At 42.3% G+C, this 24007-nt stretch overlaps 1 protein-coding gene across 1 annotated transcript in view; it reads right to left on the bottom strand.

The window, feature by feature from the left end:
* DNAH12 (dynein, axonemal, heavy chain 12) overlaps positions 1 to 23189 on the bottom strand; it is a gene marked incomplete at its 5' end in the record, with an annotated part of 84400 nt that extends 61211 nt beyond the window's left edge. The window contains 11 exons of the mRNA XM_015407751.1: positions 413 to 712; positions 4159 to 4414; positions 4869 to 5035; positions 11288 to 11426; positions 13399 to 13550; positions 14733 to 14921; positions 15217 to 15336; positions 16930 to 17118; positions 17202 to 17285; positions 20263 to 20403; positions 23006 to 23189. Coding sequence (XP_015263237.1) covers positions 413 to 712; positions 4159 to 4414; positions 4869 to 5035; positions 11288 to 11426; positions 13399 to 13550; positions 14733 to 14921; positions 15217 to 15336; positions 16930 to 17118; positions 17202 to 17285; positions 20263 to 20403; positions 23006 to 23189 — 1921 coding nt within the window. The remainder of the gene's footprint in view (positions 1 to 412; positions 713 to 4158; positions 4415 to 4868; positions 5036 to 11287; positions 11427 to 13398; positions 13551 to 14732; positions 14922 to 15216; positions 15337 to 16929; positions 17119 to 17201; positions 17286 to 20262; positions 20404 to 23005) is intronic.
* Positions 23190 to 24007: the final 818 nt, after the last annotated feature.

Raw genomic sequence — 24007 nt, 5'->3', positions numbered from 1 at the left:
CGGCTCGAGGGATGATGATCGGACGAATGTGGATTTAGATCTGGAAAGCATGCCATCTAATCTTTAGTACTGCGAGCACTTTATTGCTAACTGTTAAATTATGTAATATGAATGAGTATGTGTTTTATGTAGTTTTAAATTTTTATGGTTATGCCAATCAGGTGCATTGTACCGCTTTGTTAGCCGCCCTGAGCCTGTTCGCAGGATGGGCAGAGTATAAATATAATAAATAAATAAATTAGTGTAAAATGGTCTTAATAAATAAAATAAGCTCCAACCAGCTTGCATCTTATCATGTAGCACAACTACAGATTTTAATGTTTTGTTCTTTTCCCAGTAAAGTTAATTAAGTGACCTGAGTATAGTTGAAATAAACAGTAAGAATTTTGTAACAAATAATGAAATAACTTACAGGTGCATTTGACTGTCTCAGATGTGTAAATACTCCATCAAATGATTCTTTGAAATGTTCTTTCACAACTTCTTTTATTAGTTTGAACAACCAAGCTCTATCCATGTCATTCACAAGGCGGTCATAAAATACTCGAAATACTTCATGCACAAAGAGACGAATCATTGTTTGTTTGCTTAGAACAGAATCCCTCTTAACGAGCAAACAGCCTAGAATCACACGTGAAAAGTCACGTAGATTGAATGTGTAATGGGATTTTGCTGGTGTTGGCAATAGATTTTGCATTGCCTTCTTATATACCTAAAGCATTGGAAAGAAAATAAAACTCTTCAGATAAGGGCTCCAAACAATTTTGTACATTTAACTGTGCAATCCTAAACTGAGGTACCCTTTTTAAAGTCAACAGTTTTAATGGACTTGTATGGTGAATACATTCAAGAATCCTATGTTTCTCAGCCTAGGTAAATGCTTGGGAGTGTAAGCTGAGGATTTGTGTCTGAAAGGAACTTCCTCGTAATTTCAGATTCAGAGCAGGCAGAAAACCTCCCAAGCAAGGGTGCAATAATCTTTGCACAGATTTCCTGGTAGAAACGGCAGTGAAGCAAAATATGCTCATTTGTCTCAACCTTCCCTACTCCACATGGGCAAACCCTCTCTGCTAATGGGATCTTCCTATAACGTTCCTCCACTACCACAGAGAGGAGTATGTTCCATCTAGCCATAGAGTAAGCCCTGCGGTGGTATAGGATCTTTAACAGTGATAAGTAGGCTGCCAGAATTACAACATATCTAGTGTTCTTTGATGCACAGAAATTTGAAACTCTGCTGATGTCTCCCTGCCTTTCAGTAAGTAAAGGTATAGGTTCCCTTGCTCGAAAGCCAGTTGAATCCGACTCTAGGGTTGCGGTGCTCATCTCCATTTCAAAGCCGAAGAGCCAGCGCTGTCCGAAGACGTTTCCATGGTCATGTGGCCGGCATGACTAAACATCAAGGCGCACAGAACGCTCTTACCTTCCCACTGAAGTGGTACCTATTTATCTACTTGCAATTTCTTGCTTTCGAACTGCTAGGTTGGCAGGAGCTGGAACTAGAGACAGGAGCTCACTCAGCAACCCCACTGAAAATGGGAAATGTAACCATTAAAACTTTAAAGGACATTCCATTTGAAATTAGACAAAAGAGAGAAAATGATAAGGACTTAATTTCTTTCCTTCAAACTAATGGGATATCCTACAGATGGGCAGTCCCGGAAGGTGTCATCTTTAAGATCAACGATAGGAGAGAGAAGATAGACTCCACCTTTAAAGCTAAAGAATTTTTGCGACGTCAGCTGGGAACAGATGAAGAGTCCAAAGAGGAAGAAACGAAGTCTAGTGACTCTGCTACCTCTGGAACGAAAGAGGACTCTAATGCAGAAAAGGGTGCAGGACCTGCCAGAGTTGTATACGATTTTAGAGACAGTAATTCTGGCTTGTGATTCATCCAGGCCAGCATTTTGCATGATGTACTCTGCATATATATTAAATAAGCAAGGTGACAATATACATCCTTGTCGTACTCCTTTTCCTATGCTAAACCAATCAGTTGTTCCATATCCGGTTCTAACTGTTGCTTCTTGACCCTTATACAGGTTTCTCAAGAGACATGTGAGGTAGTACACCCATCTCTTTAAGGATTTGCCATAGTTTGTTGTGATCCACAAAATCAAAGCCTTTAGCGTAGTCAGTGAAGCAGAAGTAGATGTTTTTCTGGTGCTCTCTTGCTTTCTCCATAATCCAGCGAATGTTGGCAATTTGATCTCTAGTTCCTCTACCTCTTCGAAACGCAGCTTGTACTTCTGGCAGTTCTCTATCCAGTTCTGCTAAAGCCTAGCTTGCAGAATCTTGAGCATGACCTTGCTAGCGTGTGAAATGAGTACAATTGTGTGATAGTTTAAACATTCCTTGGTATTGCCCTTCTTTAGGACTGGAATGTAAACTTACCTTTTTCCAATCCTGTGGCCACTGTTGCGTTTTCCAAATTTGGTGGCATATTGAGTGCAGCACTTTAAAAGCATCATCTTTTAGGACTTTGAATAGCTCAGCTGGGATACCATCTTAATGAGCCTTAAAACCTGTCGGTTAAACCTTGATAACAGCACCTCTTGCCTGATCATTCTTTGGTATGCCATGCAGTCTGTTGTTCTGCCCCTTCAAAAGACCCCTTTTCCCTCCAGATCAGCTGTTTTATTTTCCCCCTCAGCTGATGCTGGCTAATCAGACAATGAGCAGAGCAGCCAAACTCCCTGACTCTCTGACACAAGCAGCATCTTTAAAAAACCTGCTTTTCTGTGCAGTCCATCACAGCACTTAATACATCTGAACTGCTGAAGCTCTTAACTCGTTTATCTAGAAATGAAGGACCATTGAAGTTAATGATCCCCCAACTGGCACTGACAGTCACTTCATCTTCCTCACTTTCTCCCTCTGTTTATTTCTGGGCTTGCAGAACCTGTGTGGATTGATAGTCATGTATGTCTGGAGGCTGCAGGGGAGCTGAGCAGATGGACAGTGAAGAAGGGAGAAATATCAGGGGAAGGGGAAATCCAGTATGTACAACCCAGTATTTATCCTAAATTAATTGCAGACTGGGTTGTTTTTTCTTCAGTCTTATAATCTTCTCTGTCACTGGGTGATAGGGTTTTTCTCTTGGATCAGCGGGCACCTAGTTAACAAGAAGAAGCAGAAGAACTGTGGCTCCAGAGAGAAAAATAGCGGCACCGGTAATAACAATGGTGGCGAAACAGCGGCAGAAGCAGCGGCGAACGGACGGCCCCCCGGAACAACGACTGGTCGGAGGTCAGCAGCGGCGCGGCGTCATTGGAGAGATTGGAGCCGGAAGGACGTAATCCCCATCGCCTGCGTGCAGCAAGCCCGACGAGCCAGCAGGGGCCGCTGTGGAAGCCAGCTAACTGAAGTCCCCCCTCTAAGAAAGAACTGCGCGAAGAGGCATCTGACCACCCGGAAAAAAGACGGAAGGAGAAGCAAGAACATCTGACCACCCGGAAAAAAGAGGCATCTGACCACCCGGAAAAAAGACGGAAGGAGAAGCAAGAACATCTGACCACCCGGAAAAAAGAGGCATCTGACCACCCGGAAAAAAGACGGAAGGAGAAGCAAGAACATCTGCGGAAAAAGCCTTCGGAGGGTATCTGGTAGGGTTCCCATCCCCCTGAATTTGTGGCCATAGTTAGGATTCTAGTAAGTGTGTGTACACATGATACTCTGTAAGCCGCCCAGAGCCCTTCGGGGGTGGGCGGGGTAAAAATACCATGTAATAATAATAATAATAATAATAATAACATGAGGCCATTTTTCCTATGAGTCCCTCCAAATGATTCTGTTTTGAAGCTTTCTATTGCATTTGTGCGCATTATGTTTGATCTGCAGAGCCCTCATAGAAAAGTCAGCTGCACGTCTACTAGAAGCAAAGAGAGCTTCTCTAAACCATTATAAAATTGTTCTATGTTTTCCATATTTACAAGTTAAACTAATTATTTATAGGTCCTAGGATAGTCTAGAGGTAAATGATACAACTACCTTGCTGAAGCAGAACAAGTATGGGCTTAGTTAATAAATGGACGGGAGTCCTACTCATATATCGCTGAGTCCCATGATGGAAGACAGGTAGCATATAAATGTAATTAAAAAAACATGTAATAAAAAAAACATGTAAGCAGAACTGCCATGTTGATATTTGCATCTTACCTCCATAGTACCACTGACAATTTGATTTCCAATTGTGAAATATTCAGGTACAAACTCATTGACTCTGAGGTAAAAAGACACAACCGTAGAGAAAATTCGGACCATTGTTTCATCACTAAACGAATTAATGGTGCAGATGTTGAAGTGTCTTAGGAAACGAGGTGTGACTGGATTTCTTCCACCACCTGGTGGGCCCATGGCAGCTATCAGTAGTATATCAACTAGTACAATTTTATTGGTGTCTTTTAGATCATACCTTCAAAACAAATATATATATATATGACAGTCAGACAATTATAAACATAACAAGGCAGACTTATGCACTTAAGAATATCATAGAATCTGATTCTGCTGAGATAAATAGATGAATAGACACTTTATATGAACTCACTGAGATTCCATATAAGCTGAAAACCTAACTACCTTGTTTTATTTCTTTAATCATTTTACCATATGATCTGCAAGGAGTACTTTAAAAATCAATAAAATTTATTCTAGGTAAAAAAGTGAGACTGATATTGTGAAGCTCATCAGCCTGGAATTATTTTATCCAACATTTACAAATTCAGCTCTACACATAAGGAAACGAAAAACCAAAGCTTTCCTTTTGATAATGTACACCAAAAAGAGCTTTAGCTTCAAAACTAAATATTCATGATAGGATTTGACATTTTTTTATTATTAACTTGAATTTAACCTTGAATATTTACCAAACCCCATGGTCAAAAAACTGCCGTAGAAGTTCAATAGGAGGCTGAGCTCCATATTGTTCCAATGCAGGCATATTCATATCGTCTACAAAGATGACACACTTTTTACCCATTGGCGGGCCATATATTCCTTTGCGTCTTTTGTCCAGCCTGGCCATTATGATGTTCTAAAACACAAAAGAGGAACATTTTTCTCATTGATTAAAACTAGGCCATGCAACATACAAAACAATAAACATCACATGTTTTGAAATAAAAGCACCATTTTAAGGCAATCAGTCATGGCATTAACAGCGTAATCCTAAGGGGTGTGTGAAAGTGCTAGGGAGCCATCTAACCTTTGCATCAGTGTATGTACGAGATATGCCAGCCAGCATAAGGGCCAGTTACAATGGCGCAGGCCCCCACTGCCACTCCATCACTCTTGGGTGCCAGTGGAGGCCCACAGTGGCTGCATGTTGGTGCAACCAAGGTGTAGGCCCCTGTGCCAGCATGGTTGTGGGCAGTTTTGAGAGTGTGGCCAGAGTTAGTTGGCTCCCTGAGCCCTTTCAGCCTGGAAATGCCCCCTGCCAGAGGCAGAAAATTAAGCTAACAAAAAACATGGCATGGCCCATAAGCACCAATTTAACTGGAAAAAATCAAGTCTCTCCCCCTCCCCCACTACAGCCACACCAGTTAGGCTCAGAGGACCTCAGGATGCCTACTACTGGCTCTGCCAATTACCTCCCTCCCTTGGTCAGCCAAGCCCCCTCCTCAGCATCCAATAGCAGCCCCCTCACCCTACAAAACTTCAGCCAGGACATCCTTACAACTCAGTAGTTAGGGCACGCAGCATGGGACTCTGTCTCAGAGTTCCCTGCTGTGTGAACTTAGAGCAAGCAGCAATGCACTTTGGTGGTGGGAAAAACACAGAGAGGGCATCTAGCAGTAGAGGGTGAGCACTTAGAACTAACACCCAAGGAGGACAGCAAGGTCCATACTCTGTGGCTGACCTCTCCCATTTCAGAACCCTAACTAGTACCCCTCCTTTGGAGGCTCAACCCAAAGGGTCAACCACACACTGACAGCTAAGCAAGGGCAAAAATCCCAAACCAGCTCCCCCAATTCCCCTTGTTTGAGACTGGGTGCCGTGACAGTACCTACTGCACTCAAGCCCAGCACTGAGTTTGTGCAGAGCCTCGAGCAGCAGCAGCAGCAGGTGCCACTGTGGATGGATCACCAGTAATCCCTGAGCACTTCAGCACGGGACAGGTGAGTGTAATTCAGATGGTACGAGCATGTGCCTCCAGGAGGGCTTGCGGCAAAGCCCCCCATTGGGGTTGCATTCACAGACCCTGTCAGGACAACACATCTGTGGCTGAGCCCAGCATGGCACTCATGCCCAGTTGCCATGGCTGCATGTATCTCAGTTTTGCTTTCCAGCAGGTGAAGATTCAACAGAAAGATGTGTGGGTGTGGCTAGTCCTGCCTCCCCCCCCCCTCTGCTCAGTCTGTTGTCTCAGTCCTCCTCTTGGAGTGGAGCATTGTACCCAGCCAGCCCTTTCAAGTTCCACCTGCAATTCCATCCCACTTAGATGCATGCCATGCCAGGGATCCTCAGTTCTCTTCCCCATGGCCCCAGGGCAGTAGTAAGTAGGGATGTGCAAGGAAAAAAAAGTTTATTTCGGGTTTGGGTATATTTGACCCCAAAATATTGATATTTCCAGATATTCCAATATCGGTATGATATTCAGATTCGGGAAATATTTGGGAATCCCGAATATATTTGGGTCCATTATAGCCTATGAGGACCATTGAAGTTAATGACAAATCTCCTGGGCTATATTCAGTGGTCTGTAGAGGTGGTTGAGGTAGAGCCACCACATTTGCACCACAGCTGCTGGAGCCTGTCCTCAAAAGAAACCCCAAGTTTCAAAGAGATTGGACCAGGGGGTCCAATTCTATGGGCACCCAAAGAAGGTGCCCTCATCCTCCATTGTTTCCAATGGGGGGAAAATAGCAAGGCAATACAAGCCCAGCTTCCAGAGAATCTCTGCAATAGAAACTAGAAAGTGAAGTGTGTGTGTGGGGGGGCATCTTTGCAATTTCAGCAGCAGAATCAGTACAATGTGTCCAGCAGAACCAGTGTCACTATGGCAGTGCCAAAACCCAACAGGACTAAAGTCAAATTTGAGAATCTCTGAAGTAGAAACTGAGGGGGGGGGTAATTTCTGCAAGGACAACAGCAGAACCAGTGCAATGTACTAGTGCCCAGAAGCACAACTCAGTGCCAACGTACTAGTTTCCAGCAGCAGAACCCAGTGCCATTGCAGCAAATGCCTGCTCAACAGGACTGATGTTAAGCACAGAATCACAACGGGGGGGGGGGCTGCAAGGACAGCAGAACCAGTGCAATAATACCCAGTACCACAACCCAGTGCCAATGTTGCAGCAGCGTAAACCGAACAGAACTAACCAACGTCACACCAAAGAATCCCAGTAGCAAGGGCAGTAGAAGCCCCACAGAACACTCGAAAGTGCAGGGTGGGCAAGGCCAGCCCAATACACAGAAGCCCAGTAATGCTTTGTTTTCTTCTTCTCCTCCTCTTCTTCTTCTTCTAAAGCCAAGGGCAAACCCAGAGAAACCTTATATACCATTTCCCCAGGGAAAGTCTCAGAAAGTGAGGGAAATGGTTGTGTGTCCACCCTGATCCTCCTCTCTCAGCCAGTGTGGAGCAGAGCCTGGCAATAGCCAGCCCAGCAGCCCTGACCCTGCCTATTTCCCCCACCCTCACCCACAAAGTCGCTGGGTCGCCACCAGTGCACAGTCAGCAACAGATACGTGTTGTGCACCTGACAGGAGGTCCATAAGTCATACTTGAAGTGCACAGTTCTCCTGTGAATCCAGGACAACTGTGCCTTTACATGGTCCCTGGCAGCCCTGTACAATGACGGCAACATGGTCCTGCTCAGCGTGGTACGAGCAAGGGGCATGTACCAGGGATAGGCATTCTGGAGCAGCCCACAGAAAGCAGCATCTTCAACTAAGGAGAAAGGGTAGCCATTGGCAACCCTCTTACTCGCCTGCTGTCCCCCAGCAGCCTAGTGCCAACCTCACCAAGCATCTCTGTCAAAGATGCCTGGTGTCCTTTCCTTACTGTGGAACGTTCAGGGACAGCACTGGAGATGGTCGCAGGATGACTCACCTCCTGGATGGCTGGTGGTGGTCACTTGGGCACCCAGCAGCAGCCTCCCCCCACCCAAGAAGTACTGCCTGGCAGTGATTCTTCGGATGGTTTCGCAAACTGGTAGTTGTGAGATGACTGGGGTCTCTCCCAACTTCATTTTCCAGAAAGTGGAGAGGAAAACAAGGGGATCTGCTATCTTGGCCTTGATTCTTACCACTAGGGAAGAACTGGTTGATGAGGTGAAAGTAGTGGGCACCCTGGGTAGTAGTGACCATGTAATTTTGGAATTTACAGTCTTGGGGAAGGTAAAAGCTGTACGTAGTCAGACATATAGGTTGGACTTCAGGAAAGCAAATTTTGACAAACTTAAAGTTATGCTGAGTAGAATCCCATGGTCAGAAATACTTAAGGAGGAGGGAGTTCAAGAGGGATGGGAGTTTTTTAAAAGCGAAATACTGAAGGCACAATCACAAATGATTCCTATGAGAAGGAAAAATGGGAGAAGCCTAAAGAAGCCAAGGTGGCTCCATAAACAGCTTTCTAAAGACTTGAGAAATAAAAAGACTCATTCAGAAAGTGGAAGGAGGGTCTTATAACCAAGGATGAATATAAACAATTAACTGGTGCTTGTAGAGAGAGTTAGGAAAGCTACAGCTCAGTATGAACTTAGGCTAGTGAGAGATGCTAAATACAACAGAAAGGGGTTCTTATGTTCAAAGTAAGAAAAAGAGCAAGGACATGGTAGGCCCATTGTGGGGACTGGAAAGTGAAATTGTAATAGGGCAGAACTGCTCAATTCCTACTCTTCCTCAGTCTTCTCTTGCGAGGGAAACGGTGCTCAACGTGGTAAAAACAGAACACATTATGAGGGAAGGGAGTTGCAGCCTAGGATCAGCATGGGGTAGTACTTAAACACCTAGTTTCTTTAAGTGAAACTATTATTTTTATTTATTTATTTAATTTGTACCTTGCCCTCCCCACAAAGCAGGCTCAGTCCTCAGGGCCAGATAAACTGCATCCAAGGATACTAAAAGAACTTGTGGATGTAATTTTTGAGCCTCTGTCCATTATTTTTGAGAATTCTTGGAGAACAGATGAGGTGCCAGAAGACTAGAGGTGAGCAAATGTTGTCCCCATCTTCAAGAAGAGGGGAAAGGAGGATCTGGGTAACCACTGACCCGTCAGCTTGACATCTATACCTGGGAAAGTTTTAGAACAAATCATCAGACAGTCCTTGAGCATTTAGAAAGGATGGCTGTGATTACTAAGAGCCAGCATGGGTTTCTCAAAAACAAATCATGTCAGACTAACCTTTTTTTCAAGAAAGTTACTAACTTGCTGTATCAGGAGAATGCTGTAGACATAGTTTATCTTGATTTCAGTAAGGCTTTTGATAAGGTTCCACATAATATTCTTGTCCTAAGACAGTTAGATGGATCTGTAACTGGTTGACAGATCACACCCAAAGAGTGCTTGTGAATGATTCCTCATCTTCTTGGAGAGGAGTGACAACTGGAGTGCCTCAAGGATCTGTCCTGGGACCTGTTTTGTTCAACATCTTTATAAATGACTTGAATGAAGCAACAGAGGGAATGCTTATTAAATCTGCAGATCATACTAAATTGGGAGGGGTAGCAAATATGGTAGAAGACAGAGTCAGGATACAGGATGATCTTGACAGGCTGGAAAACTGGGCTAAAACAAATGAAATGAATTTCATTGGGGATAGAAGTTCGGCATTTAGGTAGGAAAAATCAAATGCATAATTATAGATTGGGGGAGACTTGTCTTGGCAGTAGTATGTGTGAAAAGGATCTAGGGGTCTTAGTAGACCATACACTGAAAATGAGTCAGCAGTGTGATGCCCTAGCTAAAAAGGCAAATGTGATTTTAGCCTGTATCAACAGAAGTATCGTGTCCAGATCACGCAAAGTGATGGTACCATTTTACTCTGCTCTTGATTAGACCTCACCTAGAGTACTGTGTTCAGTTTTGGGCACCAAAATTTAAGAAGGATACAAAGAAGCTGGAATGTGTCCAGACGAGGTCAACGAAGACAGTGAGGGGTCTGGAGACCAAGTCCTATGAGGAAAGGTTGAAGGAGCCAGGTATGTTTAGCCTGGAGAGGAGACAACTGAGAGGTGATATGATAACCATCTTCAAGTACTTGAAGGGCTGTCATATAGAGGATGGGGTGGAGTTGTTTTCTGTTGCCCCATAAGGTCAGACCAGAACTAGTGGGTTGAAAATAAATCAGAACAGTTTTTGGCTAAACATAGGAATAATTTCCTGACAGAGTGGGTCTTCAGTGGAACAGGCTTCGATTGATCTATTCGAGCTAATTTATTACAGCAAGAGCCAGTAAAACAGTACAATTCTGATATTGGAATAGTATAAAAACATTAACAAAGAAAATTAATAAAATTAGTAAAATAAAATAATGTTAATAAGAGAATCATACAATTTTCCAGCTAAAATAAGTTTACATTTCCTAATAGCTGAGCAACAAAATTTTGCCACATCATAAGTCACTGAGCTCTGAACGTCTTTTAAGAGGAATTTACGAAGGACTTCTGGCCTAAAGTCAAGATAAGACTCAGCAGAGGGCTAAATCTAGACAGAAGAGGTAGTATAAGATGGTCTCGTTCCTCCTGATAGAATCTGTAGAACAGGAGGACATGAGTAATTGATTCCACCATATTAGCCATGCATGGGCATATACGTTCATGCATTGGAACTTGAGTGAATTTACCTTGCAGTACAGCAGAGGTGAGTGCCTCAAAACAGGCTCTGGAAAAGGCCCATCTGTGAGAGAATCATCACAGTAGGGCAGGCAGTTCTAGTGCTCTCCCTAACATCTGACCCCGTTGCCTGGGAGATCTGTCCCTCTCTCCCATCCCTCCTAATGCCCAGGAAAAGGGGAAGAAAAACAGACTTGGTAAAATGCCAATCCCAGATATTCCCAAATATTTTCAGAAATATCTGAATTCACATCTCTAACCCCAAGAATGCTGCCTTGCATGCTGTCACCGTGAGGTCCGTGCACACTCTGAATAATGACAAGGATGGGGGAAGCCTCCTCCAGAGTCAGCACCTCCAAAGCCTACCCTCCACCTCAGAGGCAGCAGTATCTGAATCTGTGAGGGTGGCAGGGAGGGAAGAAGGTTCCTACTTTACTCCCTCCTCATATGAGCTGCTGCCACTGCAGTTAATAAGATACTCAAAGTAATTCCAACAAAAGTTCTTACCAACCTGGGTCTGATTGGCACTGGTGCGAGCTGAAAAATTAACAAAGAATGGGAAGTAGCATTCCTTCTCTAAATGGTTCATTAGCTTGTCCTTCACGTACACAGATTTCCCGGTTCCTGTTGGCCCCACAAGAAGCAATGGCCTTTGAAAGAAATTAATATGTTTGTATTAATCCCTCATTACTAAGGTAAACAGACATTACAAATAGATAATTGTAGCATTTTTGCAGTGATGTATAAGCACGTCTCTCATTTTTTAAGTTACCTATTCATGCAAAAAGAAATATACATTAAAAGGGATGTAGAAGTCCAATATATTAAGCCAAACGTGATGATATGTGAATACAGGCAGCAACATGCTGAACTGCATAACATTGGTGGTAACCCATAAAACTTGAGTTGTACATAAGTTTCAGCACTTTTGGATACTCTGAACAAGATCTATATAGGAGGTAAATTATAGCTCTGACTAGAACCTGGTGCTTCTCATCTCCTAAATCATGAGTAAGACATTGGAAGCAGGCATCAGGACGGCAAGATCCCTCCCTTATACATTCTTCCTTTCAGTACAATTTCCCACTTTTAAGGGTCATATTGGCACCTATTTAACTAGGATTTGAAATGGGTTTGTAAACTCTAGTCGAAGGGAACATGGTTAATGCAATCTCCGTTTTGTGACAGCAGTGGCATAAGAACAAGCAGAGACCACAGTGAATGTCCAAAGGTCTCAAAACTTTTTTAAAAAATTGTGAGAACACACACTTCATTGTCCATCCTATGGAATAGGGACAGAGTAAGCGAAGATAGATTCGATAAAATACTTTCCTATTAACAAGGCAGAATTTATAGAATAATACAAACAGGAAATGTTAGTTCCTTTTGCTGTTACCATGAGGAATGCAGAAGGAACTGCCCGCCAAATGTTTCGCTCTTGTGATTATGGCACATGATTACAACATGACCCAAACTGGCAGGTACTCAAGCACATCTAGCTATCATCAAAAATCATTCAGGTTGGTAGAGATGATTAAAACAGGCAGAGGAAAGGCTGCAGGAATTTAGGCATAAAACAGAGTCTACATACATTCCAACAACTTGTTCCCAAGGTTACTCCTAATATTTTAATCACTGTTAAGAAATTAAGCATTAAGTCTTCACTGGTCAGATATGTCTGTATAAGAACTTGATGTGTTACTAGTTTGGTCCTTCAACCCTAAATTGTATACATTGGCATAGCATATTCTTCGGGGGGGGGGTGCTCAGGGGCTGAGGCTATCCCCAAAATTTTCCAGGGAAGGACAGAGGTTGGGGAGGAGAGGTGGGCAAGAATAGGGGTGGGTGGGGGAGGTCAGGGATGGTGATGCGGCTGGTGATGCGGCTGACCGGCACTCCTCTGTGGCCTCTGATTGCCAGTGCTGTCAGCAGTGAATGGCTCGCTTTCTGTGCTGCAAGGAGTACGGGGCTTGCCGCCATGCGGGCTGCCGGAGCGGTGCTCCGGAGGGCTCCGGCCCGAAAAGACCCCTGGGTGACCCCATGTTTTTCAAGGCAAATGATTAAGCAGAGGTGGTTTCCCATTGCCTTCTTCTGCAGTCATCCTGCAAAAATGTTGGCATCATGGTAGATGTGAATAATTGTGTACACAAAATGCCTATTAAACAAGTAAGCTGAAACAAGAGTTTGCTTCAGTGAAAAGGATGCTATGCACATACATCTCAATTGACAGGCATGTTTGTGTTCTACATACATGGATTTGGACCGGGGTATGAATCCAATGCTCTTAGTTGGGAATAGCAGTGTGGTTGTATATTTCATTTTTATGCAGTTCTCAGAAGCAAAATTCCAAGTTCTTATTATAACAATCCAATATAACAATATATTACCAGTAATTTGTAGGGAAATTTAAAACATTTTTTAACATACCAAGGGGAACAAAAAGAAACCATCTTTAACACAGAAAAAGTACGTATCAAAGTCTATAGCTTAGAACTTAGTACAGGAATGGCATGTAACAATATGTTAATTCAACTGAAAAACTGTAATTTCTTCAGGCATCGAACAAGCCTTCCTATCAAGAATAAAACTAATCTCACTTTTACAGGAAGCAATTTATCTTACTTTCCATGTTTAATGCACATATCCATTAAATAGGTGTATCGGACTGTGTCCATTGTCGGGACTATAATGTCTTGAATCTTAGCATTTTTATCACTGTAATTGATAGTCTTAATTAACTCATTCCAATGTACCCAACGACCTTTGCCTTTAAGCTACAAAGAAATACAGGAAAAGTTTCATGAAAGATATGACACTAACAAAAGATATTCAAAATTTCTTCATCACAACTTAATATTTTTAGCAGGGGTTTTCTTTGTACTGGCACATTTAACTGAACCTCAAAGTAACTAACTTAAAATTAGTAATAGTTTAGTAATTTATTAATTTTAAACATGTAATTCTTTTTATTTAGGAAGAAAAGGTATGCCACAGTGGCAGGAATTTATTGTAGAGAAAGAGATTCATGGATCAAATCTACATGCCCTTTTGAAAATGTTTAGAATGCAGGTATAATAAAGGTATCAAGAAATTTTTCCCAATATGAGGAGCCCAAAGCTTCATAATGGCTTTCACATTTTCACCAAACCATCTGAACCCAAATCTTCTAGAAGGGGGATAAAACTCAATGGCAGAGTATATGCTTTGCATGCAGAAGGTCCCAAATTCAATTCCTGTTATTTCAAGTTGAAGGGATTTAATATAACAGGACTTAATAGAAGGATTATTTATTTATTTATTTTTATTTATGTATTAATTTCAGTTTATATTCCGCCTTGTAGAGCTTAGGTCCTCAGCTTTGAAAACAGAGCTAGCTCCACTTGCTCCACAGAAAAGCTGCAGAAGGAGAATCCACATGCATACTCCCTCTGCAGCCAGCCCACATTTCCTCCTTTGAGGTTTTCCTTTAATCTGGTTTAAAGGAGAAAGCCCCAGGAGCCCTGGAGTCATGCTTAGAATGAGCACAACATAGTGCAGAGTTTTCAAAAACTGTAGGAGTTTTCAAAAAATGCATGTTGCATTCCATTCAGAGAAAAGTCCCCAGATGGAATCAGCCACAGTAAAAACAACATGCTAGGTGAATGGTCTGATTTAATACATCAACATAATTTGTTCATATACATATTATCCTTTATTGGGAAATTAAAACACATTCACCTTCTGATAAGGCTAATTTATTGAGTGTGCTTTGATAATATTGAATTTTTATTGTATGATGTACTTTGGAAAACATTCATTTTGGAAGCTTTGAAATTGCAATGTTCTATATTATAGCTTTATATTTATAATGATGGAGAAGTTCTACTAGCATTGCTTCATAATGGCTTTCAACAGTTATTCTAGCTGCTCATTACCATTTTATTATTCAAATATCTATTCCATAATTGGTTATATACCTCAATCATATAATCATACACCAAACCTCTGTCTTCAAATGGAATCTCCCATTTACCCACAGCTGCTGGAACTGGATGGTCTTCCAACCTTCCTGCTAGAATATCCCTCACAAAGATATCAAACAAATTCCGGCTATCACTGTCACAGGTTCCACCAATGGACCAAACCATAGAAAAAGCAAAACAAGCCTTCCATTAAAAAGAGAGAGAGAAAGAGAGAGTTACAGTCATTATTTAATTATATTATTATATTTTTTTGCTATTTAACACTCAGTTCTTCTACTGAACACTCAATTATTCTAATTAAGTAGTCATACTAAATTTTAATTTAAAATACTTTGGAAAATTTGCTTATAGCTGTTTTAAAATTAACCCTGTTTACCTACATATTTTTGAACAGTCACTGTGAATAAGCTAACATAAAACAAGAGAACGTTCCACGAGAAGCATAACTATTAAAAGATATAGGTAACATCAGACAAACCATAATCCATTTGCGGATGTTTTTATTGGTAGGATCCTTTTGCACGATGTCACAAATCAACATTTCAAAAAGCCGAGTAAGAGATACTACGGTATTGCTGTTGCTGGTGGGGACCAGTTCCTGTCAGAGGGGAAGAATAAAAAATAGAATGTGTGAATGATAGAATGAGGCACATATTTAAGAAATATTGTTTTATACATTTTTACTTGTAAACAGCTGTAATCTACAATTCATAACTATTATACAATCTAGCTGCCAATGTTTCAAACATTCTATAGTGCAGAATGTTTTTTGCCTTTTTTTCTGACCCAGTGAAAATAGTCTCCTTCTTAATGACTTATGTACTACTTCAACAAATAAAGCTTTTTCTTTATAATATGCACTGATTTCTTCAGCTGTACTGTGAAGACTTGATGGTACCACAAAATAATCATAAATATGTTAGCATATGTAGCCCAGAAGAAGAAGAAGAGGAGGAGGAGATTGAATTTATACCCTGCCCTTCACTACCCAAAGAGCGGCTTACAATCTCCTTTCCCTTCCCCTCCCCACAACAGGCACCCTGTGAGGTAGGTGGGGCTTAGAGAACTCTTGACAGAAACTGTTCTTTTTCAAGAACAGCTCTTATCAGAACTACGGCTTGCCCAAGGTCATCCGGCCAGGTGCAAGTGGAGGAGTGAAGAATCAAACCCGGTTCTCCCAGATTAGAGCCCGCGCACTTAACCACTACACCAAATTGGTTACATATCTGCTGTGCATTAATTACCTCAGTATGTTTAACATTTTGGGATAGGTTTGGGATAGGTTCTAATGTGGTTTTGAGCTATGGATTGCTAATTAAAATGCTGGCACCATTATTTCCTGATATTGGCCATTTCCACACAGGTTATTTGCCTGAGGTTCAATGCTGCAGGGAGATGGGTTTTTTCCCTCTTGCTTACTGATAACATTGTGGTACATTTGTGCACCTCCTTTTTCCTGATATTGGCCATTTCCACTCAGGTTATTTACCTGAGGTTCAATGCTTCAGGGAGATGGGGTTTTTCCCTCTTGCTTACTAATAACATTGTGGTACATTTGTGCACCTCCTAGGGTTTCCCTGGCTTTTCTCCAATCTTTTCCAAACCTTTTTTGCTGTGAAATTTTGGGAAAGACCATAGCAAAGATGTGAACAGCTACTGTGTGGGCTGGAAAATTCAGATTTCCCTGGCCCTGTTCCTGCAGTGACCATTTGTCCCTCTGCTACTTTTTTCATTTGTTTAAAATCAGCAACTGCATATTGTTATGTCAAAGTAATGGTATAACAATATCTTTAACAGGTTCTCTGAGTTCCCAGCTTTCATTTTAAAAGTGTCTTGTACTTTTCATTGCAGAGATATAAGCAGAAAGGCATATCTCTGAATTGAAAAGGGCTACAGAATTACTATTTAAAAATTAATGCTAGAAATTCAGAACCTGATAAACAGATGTTATAACAATATGCAATTGACAGTTTAAAACAACAGAAAAACTCTGGTGGAGTGCCACTGGTGGGGGACCGGGGCAGAGGAACTATGGGGAAACCTGCTGTGTGGAAGCTCCATTGCCACTGAACCATACTGGCAATCTCAACACATATTTGTCCCTGTGTGGAATACACCACAATAATATCAGTAATTCTTTGCAACAGATACACTGAAGTCACTGTTTTGAGGAGAATGCAGCCCAAACTACCTTGCATTTTTTTTGGCGAAGTCTTAATGCAGGTGGTGCTAACCAGGTGAAAAGTTCTTGCAGAAGTTCTTGGTACTCCTTTTGGTCCAGGGGTTCAGGCAGCGTATTCAACCAAGATGTTACAAGTGGCATCCAACCAAGCTGTAAAGGTTCCAAGTATATCATGCCACAACGACTGACCGTAGCTGGCTATAGCAGAATAATACAGATATTTTTTAAATCTCATAATATTTCCTACTTCAGTCAACTATTTAAATGAAGTTTTAACCTACCGAAGCCTGAGACAAATCCATTGCTTCAAAGATGAGACTCATCTGTGGTGACATTTGAATGATTTCTCCACTCATCAAACAAAGCTTAAAGAAAAATTTATCACACTTAAACATAATATCACAAATCTGTCACACTTCTTCTGCTCTATTTTAAATGTATTCCATAAATAGAAGTATAAGAACAGAATATTGGACCTACAGTACTAGAAACAGTGGCTAGTACTCCAACAGTGGCTAGTACTGGAAGCTTCCGACATGCATACATAGGACAGTTATTGTATAACAAATAATCTCATATTCTAACAGCCAAGTCACCAAATCTTTGGATACTTTGGGTACTTTGGATATGAATGGGCAAGAAAGATCTTTCTACAAACCTAAAAAGGGCCCCAGATTTGCAAAAAAAAGAGAGAGAAAAAGTTAAATGTAAAAAAATACACTGGAAGTTTAAAACCTCCCCAAAATGATTAAAGGAGTACCTGTAGCTTTAAAAAACAGATTCCCTCAGTGGCTGTTGCTAGGCAGCCACAGTATTCCAGGCTTGGTTCTGTCAGTAAAAGGCAGTGGGAGGACGCACCACCCTTTTTCTAGGCCCATTTTGGGCCAGACCTAATAAGAGTTGCCAGCTTCAGGTTTGGAAATTCCTGAAGATTTAGTGGTAGAGGCTGAGGGCAGGGTTTGGGGAAGGGAGAAGCCTCAGCTGAATACAATGCCACAGAGTCCACCATTCAAATCAGCCATTTTCTCCAGGTGGACAGATTGCCGTCTGGAGTTCAGTTGTAATTCTGGGGATCTCCAGATTCCACCAGAAGGTTGGAAACAATAGGCCCAGCAGCATCCTTTGGGTGACTTCATACCACCTGACTCGCATGACTCAACTAGGCCTGGCTACCTATTATTCAACAGCAGCCATCCTATGAAAGCCAGTGTGGTATAGTGGTTAGAGCATCAGGGGAGACCCAGGTTCAAAGCCCCATCTTGCTGCAGAAGCTCATTGGGTGATTTTGAACCAGTCACATACTTTCAGCTTAATCTATATCACAGGGTTATTGTGCAGATAAAAAGGAGGAGAGGACGCTGCTGTACGCTGCTTTGGTCCCCACAGTGGAGAAAGACAGGGTATAAATGAATTAAATAACTAATAAATATAGCTGAAGTTGTGATGCAGATAAGATGTAGGTTGGTGAATAGCTGAGAAAGAGAGAATGGGGCAGGGAACTGTGGCACCACACAACTGGGTCACAGTTTTTCTAGGAAGAGGCTGCTGGGGGAGGAAGGTAGGTTGGCTGTTGGGTGGGAAGGAGATAGGATTGCCAACTCCAGGTTAGGAAATTCCTGGAGATTTGGGGGTGGGGCCTGGGGAAGGTGGGCTGGAGGTTGCTTTGCTCCCCAAACCTTTTCCTCTCAAGACTCCATCTCCAAATCTCCAGGAATTTCCCCATATGGAGCTAATAACCTTAATGGGAACTGATCTCTGTAGTTGGGAGATCTATTGTGATTTCAGGACATCTCCAGGCCCCACCTGGAAGTTGGTAAGTACCAAAGGGGAGAAGGAAGCAGGGAAAGGAGGGGAGATTCCCACTTGTCTGTTACTAATAAGGATGGGCAAAAATCAGAAAATTCCAGTTTGGTCCAGGGGGAGGCGACTGGAGCGTGTGCCATAGAGTTTCCCCTCCGATGGTCATGGCTCTGCCCCCAGCGTGCTCGGTGTCCTAACGTCACTTCCTGGTGACGCGCACGTCGGGGCGGGGTTCCCCCTGGGGCCCAATCTGCCGGCGGCGGGGAACGGGCCTTGGGTGGGGTGGGGGGACTTGGCAGCCCTACTTTGCTCCCCAAACCTTTTCCTCTCAAAACTCCATCTCCAAATCTCCAGGAATTTCCCCACATGGAGCTAGTAACCTTAATAGGAACTGATCTCTGTAGTTGGGAGATCTATTGTGATTTCAAGACATCTCCAGGCCCCACCTGGAAGTTGGTAAGTACCAAAGGGGAGAAGGAAGCAGGGAAAGGAGGGGAGATTCCCACTTGTCTGTTACTAATAAGGATGGGCAAAAATCAGAAAATTCCAGTTTGGTCCAGGGTGTACCTAAACTGAACCCCAAACCAAACCGGGCAACAAATGCCAAAACAGAACCAGCCGGTTTGGGCCACCTTTCTCCCAGCTGCTGCAAGCCATGGCCGGGAAAAAGGTGGGGATTGCCCAGAAAGGGTTAAATGGCCGTGGGAGGAATGAAATGGATGGATTTAATGGCCTGGTGCACCCGTCTGTTGTTAGGCTAAAATAGAATGCAAGCCATTTCAGCGATCCCTCTTGCTCCCCCCCCAATGAGCCATACAGACCTCTGAAAACCTCGTGGAGGGTCATTGAGGTGAGATCACATAAACCTCAGTTCGTGAACCACGACATGGGCGATTTTAGCATGAAACTAAGGGTCATGGGCAGGTTTTTGCCCATCCCTAGTTACTAATACCCAGTTTCTATCAGGTTGAGAATAAGGTTCTCCTGGTTATCTCAACTCTCCACCATCTTAAACCTAGGGTCCATGAAGGTATAGTGGTTTCGGTATTTTTTATTTCTGACATCAGGTTAAGTTCCTTGAACAAACATATAATTGCTTTCAGTCATCTAGGAGAGGGAAATCTGTGACAACTCATATGTGATTCCCGCTATTCTTCCCTCCTCCTAATCATCACCACCTTCCCTTACCGTACTTGTCATTGCCTCTGCCACTCATCCCCCACCACTCTCTGTTGCTTGTCTCATTTTCTAACATTGTGTCCTGGTCCTAGCTGCCTCCAAAGTCCCACATCTAATCTCCAGGATGGTGCCATGATGTGCACTGCAGGTGCCATAGCAACCTGGCCAAATTCCTGCTAAGGTTTTTTTTTAACATCTGTGATTGTGCAGATGTCATGACAAAGCTAGAGAGAGAGTTTTACCCCTTTCCTTTTAAATCATTTTGTTTTTTCCATGTTTACAAAGCCCTAAATGATAGCTGCACTGTTACACAGATTCACTATTTGCATGGGAGTCATTAGGCAGTGATTCAGACAGCATTACCTTTTTGTTGTCATCCAACACAGTGTTCATGCTTTCTATCCACAGGGTATCAATAGGACCATCAAAAACAACCCACTTACGGTCAGGTGTGTCAGCTAAAGCAAATTCTCGAAAAGTGTTGGCAACAATGCCATCTGTCCACTAAAATGAAGCAGAAAAAGATTTTAAATTTTCAGCAAACATTCAATGGGATTTTTTTCCTGCAGTTCATTTGAAGTGGTTATCTGTTCCAGTAACTGAAACAGGTAAAATGTTTAGAAAAATAGTTACCTAAAACAGGTAAAACAACTAGAAGAATACTGTGTATATATATGCACAAATTTTAAAAAATCCTAGACAGTTGCTTCCTGTATGTGGACACATACATACCATAAATACATGCCGTAAAGTTATGAGTTACTCTGACCTTGAGTATACAGACCTTAGGACCAGAAATACCTTCAATTTAAAAATGACTTGATGGTCCTGATGCATCACAAAAATGAAGAGGGACTTACTTAATTACCATATTGGTGTAGTTTGGTGTAGTGGTTAAGTGTGTGTACTCTAATCTGGGAGAACCGGGTTTGATTCCCCACTCCTCCACTTGTACCTGCTGATGTGACCTTGGGTCAGTCACAAGCTCTGGCACAGCTGTCCTTGAAAAAGGGTAGTTTATGTCAGAGTTCTCTCAGCCCCACCTACCTCACAGGGTGTCTGTTGTGGGGAGGGGAAGAGAAAGGAGTTTGTAAGCTGCTCTGAGACTCCAAGTGAAGAGCGGAGTATAAATCCAATCTCCTCCTCCATATTGTCCTTACTTCTTGTGAAGTGTTTTTTAGGTTCAGGGCAGAACGGATGTATTTTATGGGATTGACCATACTTTACGGTGTGTATTTAATTTATCTGTACCATTGAGGAAGGCTGTTAGTTAGGCCAAAATGTGTCTGGTTTTAAAGAATTTTTTTACTATGTAATATGAATTAAAGTTGTGCTATTTTTTACATATGTAAACCCATTATTATTTGTTTTGTTATTAGGCCTTGTTTCAGTCTTCTTGGTTACCTGGTCCTCCTGGACTGACGTTTTTTCTCCCCCCTTTTCTCTCCCCCCCCTTTTTGTCTCAATATGCACAGAATCCAAGGTAGCTTGCAAAATATAAATTCACTCAAGGAATTCTCTCACCCTGCTTCCAAGTGGGGGGGAGCAAAATGGACAGATTTATTGGCTTGCAGCAATTTAAACCTGAGATTGTGCACCGCATACCTGTCTTGCAAACAAACATAGGTATCTATCGATGACTGTTAGCCATTAAGACCAAGTGGAAACTCAAGATTAAGTGGTATTAAACCAATGAAGACCAACTGTTGGAAGGCAACAGCAAGGGAGGACTATGGTTTTCTTTCCCTTCCTGGGGTCTAGTTAGATGAGACATCAAACGCAAGCTGCGCTGAGGAAAACTCCAACCCAACTTGCATTTAATGTGCGAGCACACTCACCTTCAAAACAGTATATGTATGTGTGGGGGCGAAATAGGCCCCTGAGTACATGAACAGCTGCAAAAGAGGCTTTGTCATTCCCTCCCTTTCACCCAGCTTGCTTTTGTGAGCTGAAGTGGGCTGTGAGAGGTGGGCTGTTCGTCTCAGTGCCGGTTCCATATGTCTGCCCCAAAGAAACCCCAACCCAGCTTGTATTTAACATCTCATTTAATCAGACCCCCAGCTGGCCTTTGTAGAAAATAGGATGCTGGACAAGATAGATGTTTGTTTTGTTCCAGTAGGGCATTTCTTATGTTCTTAAGACCAGGAAATATGTGAAAAGGAAAAGAGTACTCTTTTTAGGGCCTTTTGGAAATTCTCAGCAATCACAAGTTAATGTTATTGAGATTAACTGAAATTATGGCACTCTGTTAATTGGTCTGTCTCCATTTTCTTGGACATTTGCCAGAGGTGAGAAGGATTACACATTCCCTTATGATTGTGTACATCTTCTGCATTTGGGACATTCACTACAGCATAGTGAACACACATGAATTTCCTAGCTCTTGCTACACAGAACTTATGCACTACTTCGCTTCTCTTCGAAAGCAAGAAATTGCAAGTAGATAAATAGGTACCCCTTCGGTGGGAAGGTAACAGCGTTCTGTGCACCTTGGTGTTTAGTCATGCCGGCCACATGACCACAGAAACGTCTTCGGACAGCGCTGGCTCTTCGGCTTTGAAACGGAGATGAGCACCGCAACCCTAGAGTCGGATTTGACTGGCTTTCGAGCAAGGGAACCTTTACCTTTACTAACATGGCTTTTAGGTGGTTACCCTACTGCTCTAGAATAAGCTTCTGATGGAGTTAAAACTATTTCTGTTAAGTTTGTAACTTTTTAAAGAGCTTTTAGCTGAGGCCCCTTTTTGTTGAGCTCTGTGTTATCCTGGTATTAGACTGTTCAGGTGAGAGATAAGTGTGGCTGATAAACTATCATTAACTAGTATATAGTTGTTTTAACTCAGTAGTTTTATGGTTAGTAACATATACATTTTTGACACTCAGCATTTTCACCAGGAAAAACGATCTAAAAATATTTTAATTATTAATTAATAAAATACTGCTTACTTATGTTAGTTATTAATTAATGAATAAAATACTTAATGCTTACTAAGCATAACCCTTCTTCCCAATACATTCAGTTTTTTGAGGTTTTTTGAGGTTCATATGGTTTTAATCACTGTAAGGATTTTTGTGTGTGCAAATAATCATGTATTAAATACATCACCTCATGAGATACTGGATCAAATCGTCCAAAAAGTTGACCCATAGTAATAGCTTTTGGATTCACAGTTCTATATGTGACTTTTTCTTCTTCCCCATACCCACGTAGATTCATGAGTGTAAGTGTATCTGCTAATACATGCAAAACTTTGGTCTTTCCAGCAAAAGGTTCTCCTACAAGCATAAAACTGATAAATTAAAAACAAGCGTTGTTGAGTATTTTCCTTTTAGTAGAATAAGTTAATTGGACTGTCTATTCACTGTCTATTCACATAACTAAACATGAACATGTGCTTAACCATTTATTACCACAAGAGCTAAAACATTCAGTTCCCTGAAGAAATTCTGGAGGACTGAGATGGCAAGCATATCAGTAGTTTTTACCATTTTAAAGAGGCAGGCACACATTGTATGCATGAAGCATTCCCTACTTATAAAAATTAAATGATCATATCATGTATCGCATAAGATGCACTAGCCCATCTAGCTCAGTTTCACCTCTCCAGGATCCCAGGCAAGGAAAGCCCCCCCCCCTTGAGATCCCGTAACTGGAGATGTCAGAGACTGAACCTGGGATCTTCTACACGCAAAACGTGTTCCACCACTGAATCACAGTTCCTTCCCCCAAAAAACAGGTTGCTTACCTGTAACTGATTATCTTTGAGTGGTCATCTGTGCATTCACACCTCTGGGGTTATAGTGCACCTGCGCCAACCCTGATCGGTATTTTGGAAAGCAAAAGGAATTTTTTGTGCCCGCTCCCCAGTCACGTGCCGGGCTCCACTGCGCATGACTAGGGGGAGGGCACAAGGATCCCGCCAGTTCCTGCTGCTGCCCTCAGTCACAAAGTAAAATGAAAGGACCGAAAGCAGAGGAGAAGGAGGGCGGGTGGTGTGAATGCACAGATGACCACTCGAAGATCATCAGTTACAGGTAAGCAACCTGTTTATCTTCCTCGTGGTCTCTGGAGACTACCTGGGAGCCGAGGTCCTAATTCTGCACCACC

The sequence above is a fragment of the Gekko japonicus genome, unplaced genomic scaffold (assembly GCF_001447785.1).
Source record: "Gekko japonicus isolate JY-2015 unplaced genomic scaffold, Gekko_japonicus_V1.1 scaffold2220, whole genome shotgun sequence".
Lineage (NCBI taxonomy): Eukaryota > Metazoa > Chordata > Lepidosauria > Squamata > Gekkonidae > Gekko > Gekko japonicus.
Note: the sequence above shows the minus strand (reverse complement) of the source record. Positions and strands in the feature narration are given on the sequence as shown.